This window comes from Heterocephalus glaber, unplaced genomic scaffold (genome assembly GCF_053883595.1).
Source record: "Heterocephalus glaber isolate CG9 unplaced genomic scaffold, H.glaber_assembly_v1.0 deba00001550, whole genome shotgun sequence".
In the NCBI taxonomy this organism is placed as follows: Eukaryota; Metazoa; Chordata; class Mammalia; order Rodentia; family Bathyergidae; genus Heterocephalus; species Heterocephalus glaber.
The window spans coordinates 14066119-14079661 of record NW_028258343.1 but is presented as its reverse complement, the minus strand read 5'-3'; the positions used below and the strand labels follow the sequence as shown (position 1 = coordinate 14079661).

The window sequence follows — 13543 nt, the reverse complement described above, 5'->3', positions numbered from 1 at the left end:
ATATATATAGTGAATTTTTTTATTATTTTGGAAATATGTTTTTAGAGGAATGACAGGAGAAGCCTAAGGTACACCAATCCAAGGCCTATATTCCTGATACATCAGGCCAAAAAAGTTATGTCAATAAGAAAAGCCAGAAATGACCCCCCACACACAATGACCCTTTTCCTTACATGGCTGCTCTCATTCCCAAACAGTTGCTCTCAAACACACCTGAGTGTCGGCTCTGCTGGCTGCAGGCTTGTCTTCTCTGACATCCACCTTCACCTCCAGGTGTGTCCTCTGGGCTGTTTCTTCAGCATCGCCCTTGGCCTGTCTCTCTTCTTTAGGAAGGGTGTCCTCTCTGTCTAAAACTTGTTCTTTTACAACACCGTGGGGAGGCTCTTTTTTAGCTCCTCCATCTTTGGCCACTATTAAGTTATAGGACTTCTGTTTCTTAAGCCATGGGGGTATGAACCGAGAAAGGCCTCTACTCTCAGATGGATCCTGCTCTCGCTTCTGGCGGCGGGGACTACTTTGGCTTTCAGCTGCAGGAGATGGCTGGGAGCCTTTTTCCTCCTCTTGACTGGATGACTGATTCTGTTGATTTTCTGCCGCCTCTTTAGCTTTCTCCTTGGTTGCATCTGCTCCCAAATGGTCAGAGTCCTTCTTCACTTCAGATGTGGAGCCAACTTCAGTAGTCATGGTGATGGCTCACACTGGAACAAAACAAAACCAAGAGACGCGACTTTACTAACTCTCCTATTTAAGTCTGGTGGCAAGAAAAAGGAAAAAGTATGGCAAGGTGGGAAGAGGAATAGCAGAGATGAAAGGGAGAAAACAAGCTGAGAAAGAAGGTTCATAAGCACTAGAGAAAATGGAGACCACTCTCTAACTTTGAGAATTCTCTATCAGAATTATAGAACCCAAACTAACATCATAACAGCATTACCTGATTCTACACAGCTAGAACTTAGTGACCAAGACTCAAAAAAGGGGTGATTACTTTTATTTCTAGTTATAGATAATATCCCCCAAAATCTAATTTTTTAAAAAAAAATTACGTTGTACTTGGTAGTCTTTATTTGGTAATAAGAAAATGTTGCCAATATTGTTAGAAAGTACACATTAAAATCAAAATCTACAAAAATGATAAGTACAATACAAATAAATTTTAAATGTTGAGTGCTTAATAGCAAGAAAATTGAATTTGAAACAAAAATGTGTTATTTTGCATTCCAATATTGAATCCTATAATTCACCATCACTATTTCAAGGCAAAAATTAACTTTCTGGGAAAAAATCGAAATTCCAAACCATTTTGCCCACCTGAAAACACACTTTCCTTTCTGACTATGATTGTAAGAAAAATGTCCAAAGGCCCAAATTCAAACCAAATAAAGACATTATGGTGAAAAATACATCTCATGATTGATCCTATCACAAGTAATGAAAATTAAATTTAAAATATCTAAATTTACACACAAAAAGAGGGATTTTTCAAGTGTAGCAACACCACTAACAAAAGGAAAACAGGCAGGGCCCCATGGAGACAGTAGGTCACACTCTTTCTCTCCTTTCTTGCTCGTGATGTAAATCTTCAAAGCCCTGGCACCATCTTGGCCTACATGTAATAGCACAGCAATGTTCAAAACTGGTACAAACTGGGTGGGTTTAAAAAAAAAACTAAGGTACATCTGTTTTAAAGCAGACTTGAGATATAATTTGCATACTATAAAACTCACCCTTCTAAGTATAAAAATGTGGTTTTGAGTACTGTATATTCAGAAGACTGTGTAACCATCACCATTATTTTTAGAAGATGTTCTTCATTCCTGTAGACTTTAGTAGTCATTCCATTCCTCCCTCTCCCTCAGCCTCTAACAACTAGTACTCTACTTTCAATTTGTATGGATTTAACCTATTTGGAACACTTCAAATAAATGGAATCATGCAATACATGTCACTTTTACCTAGCATCATCTTTTCACAGTTCATTCATATTGTAGCATGTATTAGTGCTATATTTGTTTCTGGAAATACAATTCACATCTGAAAAGCATATACTTTTAAAAAAGAATATATCTGACAACAGTCTAGTATCCAGATTATACAAAAAACTCTTACAGCTTGACAACAAAAAGACATAGGACCCAACTTTAAAAATGGGAAAAGGTTTGGACATTTCTCCAAACACACACATGAATGGCTATTAAACACATGAAAAGATCCTCATCATCAATAAGTCATTAGAAAAATGAAAAACAAAGCCACTGTAAAGCACTACTTCATACTCTCTAAGGTTAGCTGTAGTCAAAAAGACAGTGACAAGTACATGGAAAAATGTGGAAAAATTTGGAATCCACAAACTGCTGGTAATAACATAAAATCCTGGTAATGTGGCCATGGTAGAAAGGTTTGGTAGTTTTCACTAAGTGAAACACAGATTTACCACAGGACCCAGCAATTCCACAAATGAGAATATCTGTCTTTACATCAATGTTCATAACAGCATGATTCATAATAACCAAAAAATGCCTACCAACTGATGAATGGATAAAATGTGGTATGTAAAACAGTAGAATAGTATTCAGTCATAGAAAGGAATGGAGCTCTGACACACGCTCCCACATGGACAAATCTCAAGGTCTGGAGGTTCTAAAAGTTATTTTAAAGGTGAAGAGATATCACCCAAGCACTTTAAGTAAAGGGGTAACGTAATCAAAATTCTCATTTCAGACAGCCAGAATTGAGTATAAAGTATAGGATGAGAGAAAAGACTGAAATAGAAAGACATCTGGGAGATTACTGCAATCAATAATCTGGACATGATTCTATACTACGGACGAAGCAGTGGGGTAAAAGATTGGAAATGAATTTCATGGTAAAAATGTAGAATGAACATGACTTGGGATCTAGGCTGAATATAGAAAGCCAAAGAGATCAAAGAAAGTCCCAGGTTATGGGAGACCAGGGGAATGGTAGAACTATCCATGGAAAGGGGGCACACCAGAAAAAGTGGGTCTGGCTTGATTCTGAAATCACTACAATTGTGAAGTCTGTGGAGAGGTCTAGTAAGTGACAAGACACACAAGTTTTGAGGAGGTTGGAGGTGCACTGAAGAAATCACAGAGAGTTGTGGTCATATGGATGGACAGCTGCCAGCATAGAAAAATGGTGTCAGTTCATCCTAGAGGATACTGAAAAGAACCTCATTACTGCCAACATGCAAGAACAGGCAAAGGAAAAGGAATGAGGGCCACAGGCAATACAGAGAGGACAGGATGATCACGAACAGGAACCAGCTTGATGATTACAATGCTACAAAACAGGGAACAGACACCTATCACACCCACACATCCAATGTTACTTTCCATTCCTAGGCATTTAAATTTCAAAATCACGTCTTCCAACAAGGACACTCTGACTGTGAGAAATAGTCTGGGGACCAATAAACAAATTTGGGGTTCAAAATATTTTATAAGCAATGAAATATAAAAGTGAAATTGTCACTATTATGTTACATTTTATTCATCGGAGTCACCCCTCAGCTTACTGTGGCAGACATCATGCACATTTCTGCTCCTCAAAACATCTACAGGTTATTATCTTCATTTCATAAATAACAAATGGAATATAAGTGACTTGTCCACAGCCACTAAATGGATGACCACACCGATGTGTACACATCTCCTCACACAAACTTCATAATGTAATCCCAACTCCACACATGCATGAATGGTTTAAGTAATCACAGAGTCCCTGGTCTGGTCTTCACAGAAGATTCATGCCAACTGTGAAAATAACTACAGGATAGCAGGAATGTACTCTGATTTACTATAAGTCGCCCTGTTTCTCCTCAAAATAAATTTATGAATGGATTATCACAGAGAAAATCATATTTTAAAGTTATTACATGGCTATATAATTACAACGAAGCTGATGTACAGAAATTGAAAACAAAAGAGATAAAGAGCACAGACAAACCATAAAGTCATCCTCACCAGTTTCCTCTGTGTTCACAACAAGTTTAAATTTTGAGAACCTCAGGGCTGATTGGAGTTCCCCATGCAAATGGAAATTTTAAGACAGAAAACAATGGAAGTGGCTAATTGGATTATGAATACTCAGCAATAAGCACAGATATAATTATATGTAAATAAGCATATTCTTAAAATAGTTTTGAGAATTCAAAGGGCTCAAAACCAAACACTATCTTCTTTGTTGACAAAATGGTTTCTAGAACAAATTACTACCAAAATATGACTGGAGCACATCCATTTTCCATTATTATTATGCCTACAACTCTCAGCATCTCAGATGTGGATATGCCTTTAAACTGTACCGCCCAAGAAAATGGAAAGTCCTGCAGTAGAAGCAGGCATTTTAACTAAAGTGAAAGCCCCAGGAGGGCTGAGATCTTTCATTTTTTTTACTGCTATGTGCTCAGCATCTGAACTGGCACATAAAAGGTGGCAACAATTACTTACTGAATGAGTATTATTAAATTATCTAGTCTAATATCCTCTTTTTATTTTACAAGCAAAGACACAGAGACTAGGAAGACTAGAAGATTTGCCCAAGATAACAAAGTTAGATAGGCAAAGCCAAAACCAGAACTAAGGTTTCCTAAACTATAGTGATGCTCACTGCACTAATCTTTAATTACAATTACCCCAAATCCATCATTAGTATAGTTATATAACATACTAAGACCGTTCTACTTATCATCAATCAAAAGGAACACTGCTGTGAACAGCTATCCCATTAGAGGAGCATGTGGCTTTAACACAATTACCGTGTTGGCATGCTTCCTCTGGGTTTATAAAAGTGTCTGTATTGTCACAGCTCCATGAGAAAAAGCATGCATCATTTAACATGCAATGAAGCAGAAAACCACCATCAACACAGGATCAGTAATGTTTAGGTAAGAACCTGCATTACTGAAAATCATTCTTTACTTCCTAATATTCAAAAAAGAAGGTACATCCCAAGGTACTGTCTTTATCCCTAGCCTAAACCACTCACCATATAACATTAGACTGCTGCTTAAAACACTGGCTCTTAATTGAAATACTACAGCAAGCAAAGCAAAACAGGCAGATACACAACTCTACATGCTCACAAAGAACTTCAAAAGTAGGGGGTTTGTGCTAATTAGGTCTGGATGTTTCCAGAAAAACTTGTGAGGACCTAGGCTACTCTTGAAGCTCTTTTGATTAACACAATCCTGGGCACACAACGGGGTGGGTGTGACTGCAAGCTGAGTGGCTCCTGTCCTCTGCCAAGATCTCAGGCATGGGATTTCTCCCGGTAGAATCAAGTGCACAATTTTAAGACACAAGATTTACAGAATGGAAAAGTATACATTTCTGCATTTCAAAAACTGTGGTGAAAGGATGAAGGCAGGTTTTTGTTTAAACTTTAAGACAAAGTTGTGCAAAGAATAACCATTAACCCAAAGAATATTGGCAGTAGATGAACAGTCCTAATCGGCCATTCTTCCCAAATATATCCAACATTTACAAGGAGAAGAGACGAGAATGGGAAGAATAGGAAGAAAAACTATCTGGAGAATGAGAAGGAATAACACAAACAGGCAGATGAAAAGACTGCACAGGCTGGAGGAAGACTGACAGTGGAGTATGTGCTCACCATGCATGACCACCAAAAACACTGCCATTAACTAGTCCTTTCCCTTGTGGATTTATTTTTATTAAGTACCAAATGGTCTAGAAAATGCTATGATCTCTATACAAGTAAGTACAAATATACTCTAAAAAATATTTGTCAGTTTAATTATCTTACATGATGATCAATAAGTTATTTTTGAAATAATCTAGTGTTGCCCACCCTAGTTATAACACACCATACTATACTTACTAGTTTTTAAAGAGAGACAAAGGACTTATAAGAAAGACTATTTCTATGAAGATATAAACTAATATCTGGTTTAAATTAAGACCATACATTCAAAACATGAGATGCAACCCTTTGGTACTTGGAAGTCTAGGGAGGATCAGGTTTCATTCAAATTATGTATTTCCTCTGCCCTCTCTCCTTTTCAATAGAACCCAAATTTTGCTCGGCAAATCTCCCCCTTCCACATATGTTCAGCAGAGGCTGGCTCCAGGATGGATCACAGGATAGGTTCTACCAGTCTAGAGCAATCACAGACTCTCCCTCCCCTTGCTAAGAAGACATACGCAAAGTCTGTTAGGGAGCTTCCAGTGAAAGACTTCTTCCTCTAAACAAAGCAACAAGGAGAAGATCCCTCTCCTGCCTCTCAATACTGTTTACAGAACCAGAAATGCATGACCATCTTGAGTTCAGTTCTGACCATACAGCTCAGTGTGTCTAACTGATGAAGACCCAGCAGGGTTGGGAAGTACTTTAAATAAGAATGAAACAACAAAACAAATTAAAACATAAGATTCCCCTTCTTCATATATTGCAGAGGGGGTATTTGAAAATTAGGGCATAATTTTCAATAATGTCCAATTCCAATAAAGATCATGATAAGTACTCACAACCTTATGTGTTGGGGAGGGCAGACCTGCTGACCTAAGGATTAAGTTGAGAGAAATCTGTGCCAGGCACAACCTTCCCCTCAGGCAACTAGAACCACCCTAGAATTAGCTTCCCTTTCCTGGAGTAACAGCTACGCAATCAAAGGCAGTACATAAATCATTAGGGATGCACCTGGGATTTAGCTCAGTGGCACTGTGCCTGCCTCACAAGTCCAAGGTCCTGAGTTTGATCCCTAGTACAAAAATATAAATCATTAGGGATCCAATTACTGGACATCCTTATTCCCATAATCATAACACACAGAGCCCTTGAAACGCTGGATATAGCACCAACTAACAGAGGGTTGGAGACATTCCAACCCTGCTGGGTCTTCATCAGTCAGACACACTGAGCTGTATGGTCAGAAATACTGGTGAACTGTATTTGTTCAAATCCTCTCTCTTAGATGTTATCCCAATTCTGTGTGATGAACAGAGCTGAAGCTCCATTCTCTCTGTAAGAAGAATCCACACTCTAACACTCAGATAGTATGGTAGTTTGAAGATTAAGTTTGAGAACCAAGTAGAGCAAAATGATAACTCTTCCTCTGCCTCATATTAGCCATGTAATCATGAGCAACTTATTTAGCAGTACTGAGTTTCAGTTTCTTCATCTAGTGATATGCTAGATTCTATACATGAAGTGGTTGGCATATAAGATAAGTCGTGGGACACTGTCATCAAATAGGGATCCTCTGGGGAAAAAAGGTGGAGAGGACTGTCTCCGTTTGTTCACCAAAAGCAAAAGTAATAATACAACAGAAACAATAGAAATAATATCAACTATTTTTTGAGCACTGCTCTAAAAACTCTGCATGTACCAATTTCTTCAATCTTCACAATCCTTTGAAGTAGAAGCTGAAATTATTCCCAGGTTACATATGAAAAAGGTAAAAGAACTTACACAAAACCATACCACTAAACAGAAGAGCAGGATTCAAACCCACGCTCCCCAACTCCAAAGACTATGTAGCACTGTCACCAATCCCAAAATGACTTCACTACTGTATAGCCAGAACCTAGCATAAGGCCAGTTAGTTAACTGTTGAAGAAAGTAAAAATCCATAAATTATTACTACCATTTGGGGCTTTACAGCCACTAGCAACATGTACTTGAGTACCTCTGCCCTCCCCCATAAACCCCACTAATTTTCAGTATGTGAGTCAGGTGAGTATCTTAAACCTCTTCTTTCAAAACAAGTATTTACTGAATATTTTCATAGTATATGCACCAGACATCAATAATATAGATGAAAAAAGAATCCTGTTCTCAGTCTAGTGAAGGACACAGATAGCAAGATTAGCAACTCGTCTGTACTCATAAATTTTAGTAATTTAGATTCAGAAATTACTATTCGTTTGAAAAGCTGCCACAGTTTTCTTAATAACTATCACTGTCAACTCTTCAGGAAATCACACACATGCATCTTTCTTTCTCATTCTCAACTGTATTTGGAAAAGACTCATTTGCTCTCTGGTTGAACTCAAATAACTTGAATTTAAAAATATAAAACATCTTGGTTATAAAATGACTCAATATCAAAAATCAAAATAAATTTCATTCTTTAATTAGCAACTCATTTAAATTAGCCAAATAAGAAAAAAAATGTGGCAAAAGAATACTCATCAGATTTAAGAGAAAAATCCAAGGCGCACAGAGCACATGAAAAGATGCTCACTGCACTGCTAGCACAAGAAATGAAGCTAAAAATGTAGACTGGAGGCATCCACAAGTTTACAAATGTAATCGCTGAGCAAGGGTGTTGAAGCAGTCACTTCATACAGTCCCCAGATGGAAAAGTAAATTGGTACAGACACCTCACGGCAATCAGTGTGCCAGAGCTACCAAAATTCCAAATGTGTACTCACTCTAAACTACTCTAGTAACCCTGCTTGTGGTAATGGATACTACAAAACATTTGCACATACATAAAATAATTATGTACACAATGATTCACTACAGCATTGTAACAGCCAAGGACCAACATCCATCAACGGGAGACATTATGCCACTTTCAAACAACAGAATATCATGCAGCTATGAAAAAAAAGTTTAGCGATTCCACCTCAGTTATAGAACTTATGGCAAGGTACATTGTTAAGTCCAAAAGGCAAGATTCAAATATGCAGTATACGTAATATGCTAACTTTTGGGCTGACAGCAAAATGTGATGGAAATAATATAAATAAGTGAATCTGCACACATAAGAAACCAGGGAAGCATACAGAAAAGTGGTGATGACTATGGGGAGTGGTGGGTGACAAAGAGATGCAGATATAGGAGACAAGGGTTACAATGAACCCAAGTTCTCACGAACGGAAGTGCTTTATCAGGAGAACAATATTTACACAGTACGTGAATGGATGGCCTGCTTCCTTGGCGACAATCCAAGTGCCACCAGTGCCTACCACAAGCCATGCCACTTTGCCCTGTCACACAGCTCTAGCTACATGAACAGTAAGAGCACAGGAACCTTCCATTCTCTTCCAGTGCAATAAGAGTATTTATATAGAATTCATTTCCTGGCATACGAAATTCAAGACTGTCCCCATATCCTCAAAGAAACTAATTTCTGCTACTGTCCAATTCAGTACACTTCACAAACCCATCCCAACTCCATATAGTTTGCTCTCTCACGTAGTATAACCTCAACACTTAAACTTTTAGAGTAGGATATTTTTAAAGAAGTATTATCAGTTGTTCATTTGAAAAAATACAGAGTTCCTTCTTAAGTGCAATTAATAGGACACACATGTGTAAATACAGAAAAGTTTCTCTGGTGTGAAAAATTAAAAGTGTAAAAAAGGATCAAAATGTATAATTGATAACGTGCAATAGGAAGAAAAGGTCCAAAGGAGTAGGAGAAGTGGGAGGGGTAGGGGAAAGGAAAGAAGGGAAAATAAAAAATACGAGAAAAGGGAAAAAATGGAAACAAAGTCTTTGTAAATAGGGAAGGGAGGGCAGGGGAATGGGGAAAAAATAAGAACCAAGATACGTCATGTAAAGGTACAAGATCCCAATGATGAAAGAAACTTTATTGTATACCTAAAATGTACCAATAAACTAAATGGGAAAAAAAAGAAAGAAAAAATACAGAGTTCCTGAGAAAATCTTGCTAGTTATTTTATCCTTCTGAGCTCAGTGTGGAGTTGAAACAAAAAGGTGTCTTTCTCTAACAGTAATACTGGTGCATTTACAGATAGGCTAAAAAGATTATTCCTATTCTCTCGGCGGGGGGGGGGGGCAGGAGCAAGACACTGGGAAACAGAGTTCTCTTAAAGTTGAGGACATTCTTTAAAAGGGAGGATAAAATGGAATGGGAAGATGCTAAGTGTGTAAGCTGGTCACACACAAACATCTTCTACCTCTTTCAGCAGCATCTACTTTATAGGAAAATGCTGGCCTGACAAACACAAGGATGTCATCATGTTTCCTGTCCACACCTCTGCCCTGCTCCATCTGCTACTCTGCTCCCATGAAAGGGTGAAATTGTGTGAGATGAGTAACTACATGTTCCTATTCAATGCCATGCATCCAGTGGCTTCTCAGTAAATAGCTTTGGTAATGTTTCTAGCATTTGGGGAGCACTTATTTGGACCACCATCAAGGAATGCACTATAGAAAAGAAAAATACACTAGTGAGCAGTTTCTTCCAGAGACATCACAACCAGGTTCAAACAGAGCAATGACAGCACCAACCATCTCCCTTGATAGTAACTAGGGATACATACTAGGGAGTGTACTTCTTCTGACCTCACCCCAGCTAGCCTATGCATAAGCTCCCCACCCATCACAAAATGCATTTCAGTGGTAATCTACAACTAATCTATTACCATTTCTGTCTAAATAAGCTCTAGGACCTGTAGTTATTAAACAACACCAATGGTTCAGTAGGCTCTTCCCAAATAAGCTAACGACAAATCCACCAAGGTTAATTACACAGGATAAATGCACAGGCTTCAGGCGCTGCATTTTAATAGGTCCTAAGACAAAAGCTTGTCAAAGCCAATCAACTCCCCATGCTATGACAAGTCCACCAAGCTGGATCCTAAATTGATCTCATACTTTCAAATCCTCTTCTCTGTAAGCTTTCAAGTGCTGCAGTGGACAGACATAAATGCCTACACCTTGTCACCAAAAAAACCTCAGTTTTAAAATTGTGGTCATTAGCTCTTTTGTTATTTTAAATATTTATAATACTTTCAAAGAGTTATGCTAATGCAGGATGTATGCTCTAAAGAATAAGACTATAAGATGAATGAGTTGTCTACTTTGGGTGAACATGTCCAGATGCTGCCACCAGCCCAGGACGTAGAATTAGGACCTTCCAGTCCAGAGCCATCAGAGCAACTTCCCCTAGGCAAGGAAAACTGTAACTACAATGGAATTGTGGACCTGTCAGTTGGAATGCTATAAACCTCTTTCCCCCCCCTTTTTTAAAGTATTTCTACCCACGCACTTTAGTTTAAAAGTACTCTACTAATTAAGAGCTTCAAATAACTACTGTTAAGTGGTTCTGGCTATGACAAGTTTTTACTTTAGCTAAATGTATCCTTGGAGGTAAAATTCTCAAAGTTCAACATCTGTGCAAGCGATGTGGTAGAAGATCCTACTGGAAAATATGCCAGGCATTTAACCTTCAGAGATCATCAAAAAAATTCAAGCAAAAGTAATATCACTAAGTTAAGTTCCAAATTAACTTCTGTGATCTTGCTATGTTGTTAAACTATCTATCATCAATATAACATATAATCTGTATAGCACTACCAAAAAAAAAGGTGAGAGGTAAGGGGAGGGTAAAGGGCAGATATAACCAAAGCACGTTATATGCATATATGAAAATGTCACAAGAAATGCATTATTTTGTTCAATTAATATGTGCTAATAATTATATTTTTGTTAAAAGATGGGGTAGATGAGCGACTGGCTGTCCCAGTCATCAGCATCGACCCAACGGTTATCATTTACTCAACCCTCACACCCAGGTTGCCAGTAATTTGAAGAGACAATTCTTTGTTGGGCCAAAAAGAGAAAACAATCTCCCCAAGTATGCTCCCCAAGAAACCGTGACTTCAGTGGTATTCCCTGCAGTGTCAACTGAATGAAGAAATTACAAAGATCATCTTCTAATTATGGTGGTACTACTTGTCATTTTGTAGGGAATTAGCACTGAAACAAAGGTGGGTTTTTTTTTTTTTTTGGTTTGTTTGGGTTTTTTCTGAGGATTGTTAAGGCAGATCAATTACATAAAGAAAAAGCAACAAGATTTTTCCTTAATCTGGATATCAGAATCTAAGTAACATGGTAAGTTTTCACATTTCTTCACTGTGAAAACATCAAATATTCAGCAATAAAAGATACTGATACTTATCCTTATTTAAACATATTTACTTAGGGTTAAACTGAAATTTATTCTCTCTAAGCCTGCTGAAATAAACAGCATACCACTAATACAAAGGTGTCACAGTACTTTCAGAAACAATTAACTTTCATGTAGTTTATCACTGCAAAAATCAATTGTGAAACAGCAGAACAAGTATGTAAAATAAACCAATTAGCTTCATTACCTTCCTAGGTCACACCTAGAAAGGCTATTATTATGTTAAAGATAACATGCTTGCTGAAATTCCGTATTTGCCTAGAAAAATACAAACAGGTGTCCCTAAAACAAACTCTGGTCACTAAAAACTGTATTTTTCCCCATAAGACTTGACTCAAATAGAACCAAACAGACTGTATCTCCTTTGCCACCAAACTGTACTACCCAGATTCCATCTACTCCACACATCAGTAGACTCTCAATTTTCAGTCCCATAGTTACTTAATCACACTCAACAGCAAACTTCCTTTACAAGCAAAAACAAACATAGGCCACAAAACCCAAATGCGACAACAGCCATGTCCTTAAAATTGCCCCTTGGAAGGAATACATACGCAGCTTTCAAGCACATGAGCTCGCTGTCTGCTGACCGCTGTCATTGGGAGACTGTGGGAAGCAGATGGAAATCCCTCGTCCACAGGCAGTGAGCAAAGCAGGCCCCGCCCTAGCTGCACCCTGCTGAGAAGGGCATGCTCCGTAGAAGAGCCCATCTGGGCTCCAAGCCACTTCATTCCTCAGCTAGAAAACTCACACGGGTCAAAGAAAAAAGTCAGCTTCCTGCTGCCAATTCTATCTACTAAATGAAGAATACTACATAAAACCCATAACTATGTATTTATAATTTTTATAGTTCTATTATTACTGAGTTTTTTCTCAGTTTTTGTGGTAATGGTTTTGCTTTGCTTTGGGTCTCCATCCCTCAACTTTGTTCTCATTTTTATCATTTTAATCTGCTCTATAGACACCAAAAGTGTATGTATTTAACACTGAAATCACCTTTAGCCATAAACTACTGAAAACTACTACAGTTTCAGATATAAAAAAATACACAAATCTAGACCTAATTTTCAATATATAAAGATGAAATGCCTATCTTGACTCATTTGTAACAAAAATGGCTTTTCATTTGCATCATATATAAAAATAGCCTTTTTGGAGGGTAATCCATTTTCCAGGCCCCCTTCTTTCTCTCTTAGACAGAAGCTATCTTTCTCTCAATAAATTTTTCCTACTCTTAAAAAAAAAAATAAAAGTAAAAAGATGCTTCTTTTAACCTAGATTGTGTATGTACCATGCTATAGACATAAAGCAGATAACTCCCTACTTTATACTGTCAATTCTAAACTGGGAAATGACTGCAAATAAGATAACCCTACATTCATCTACCCTACAACTACAAATATTCATGGAAGCAGAGTAAATGTAAAGTCACTAAAGGGAAATGTGTCATTTCTAAAATGCATCATTCTAAGGGCAAAATAATCTGAGAAACAACTGCCGTTAATTAAATTCACCCCCCCCCCATTACATTTCTGCAATTTAAATTCTGGAGCTCTTTCCCAGTGTACATATTTGCATTGATTCGGGGCTGAGACAGTCCTTCTGTGCATTTGT

General features: G+C 37.8%; 1 protein-coding gene across 22 annotated transcripts in view; it reads right to left on the bottom strand.

Annotated features, from left to right (window-relative positions):
- Epb41l2 (erythrocyte membrane protein band 4.1 like 2) overlaps positions 1-13543 on the bottom strand; it is a 216421-nt gene that overhangs the window by 122206 nt on the left and 80672 nt on the right. For 18 of the 22 annotated variants that reach the window (XM_013072659.3, XM_021259245.2, XM_013072662.3 and 15 more), the window contains exon 2: positions 214-698. In XM_013072659.3, coding sequence (XP_012928113.2) covers positions 214-684 — 471 coding nt within the window. In that variant the 5' untranslated portion in view covers positions 685-698. Of the gene's footprint in view, positions 1-213; positions 699-12483; positions 12638-13543 lie in introns of those variants that run through there. The other 4 variants (XM_021259243.2, XM_087190116.1, XM_087190120.1 and 1 more) reach the window with 3 other exon arrangements.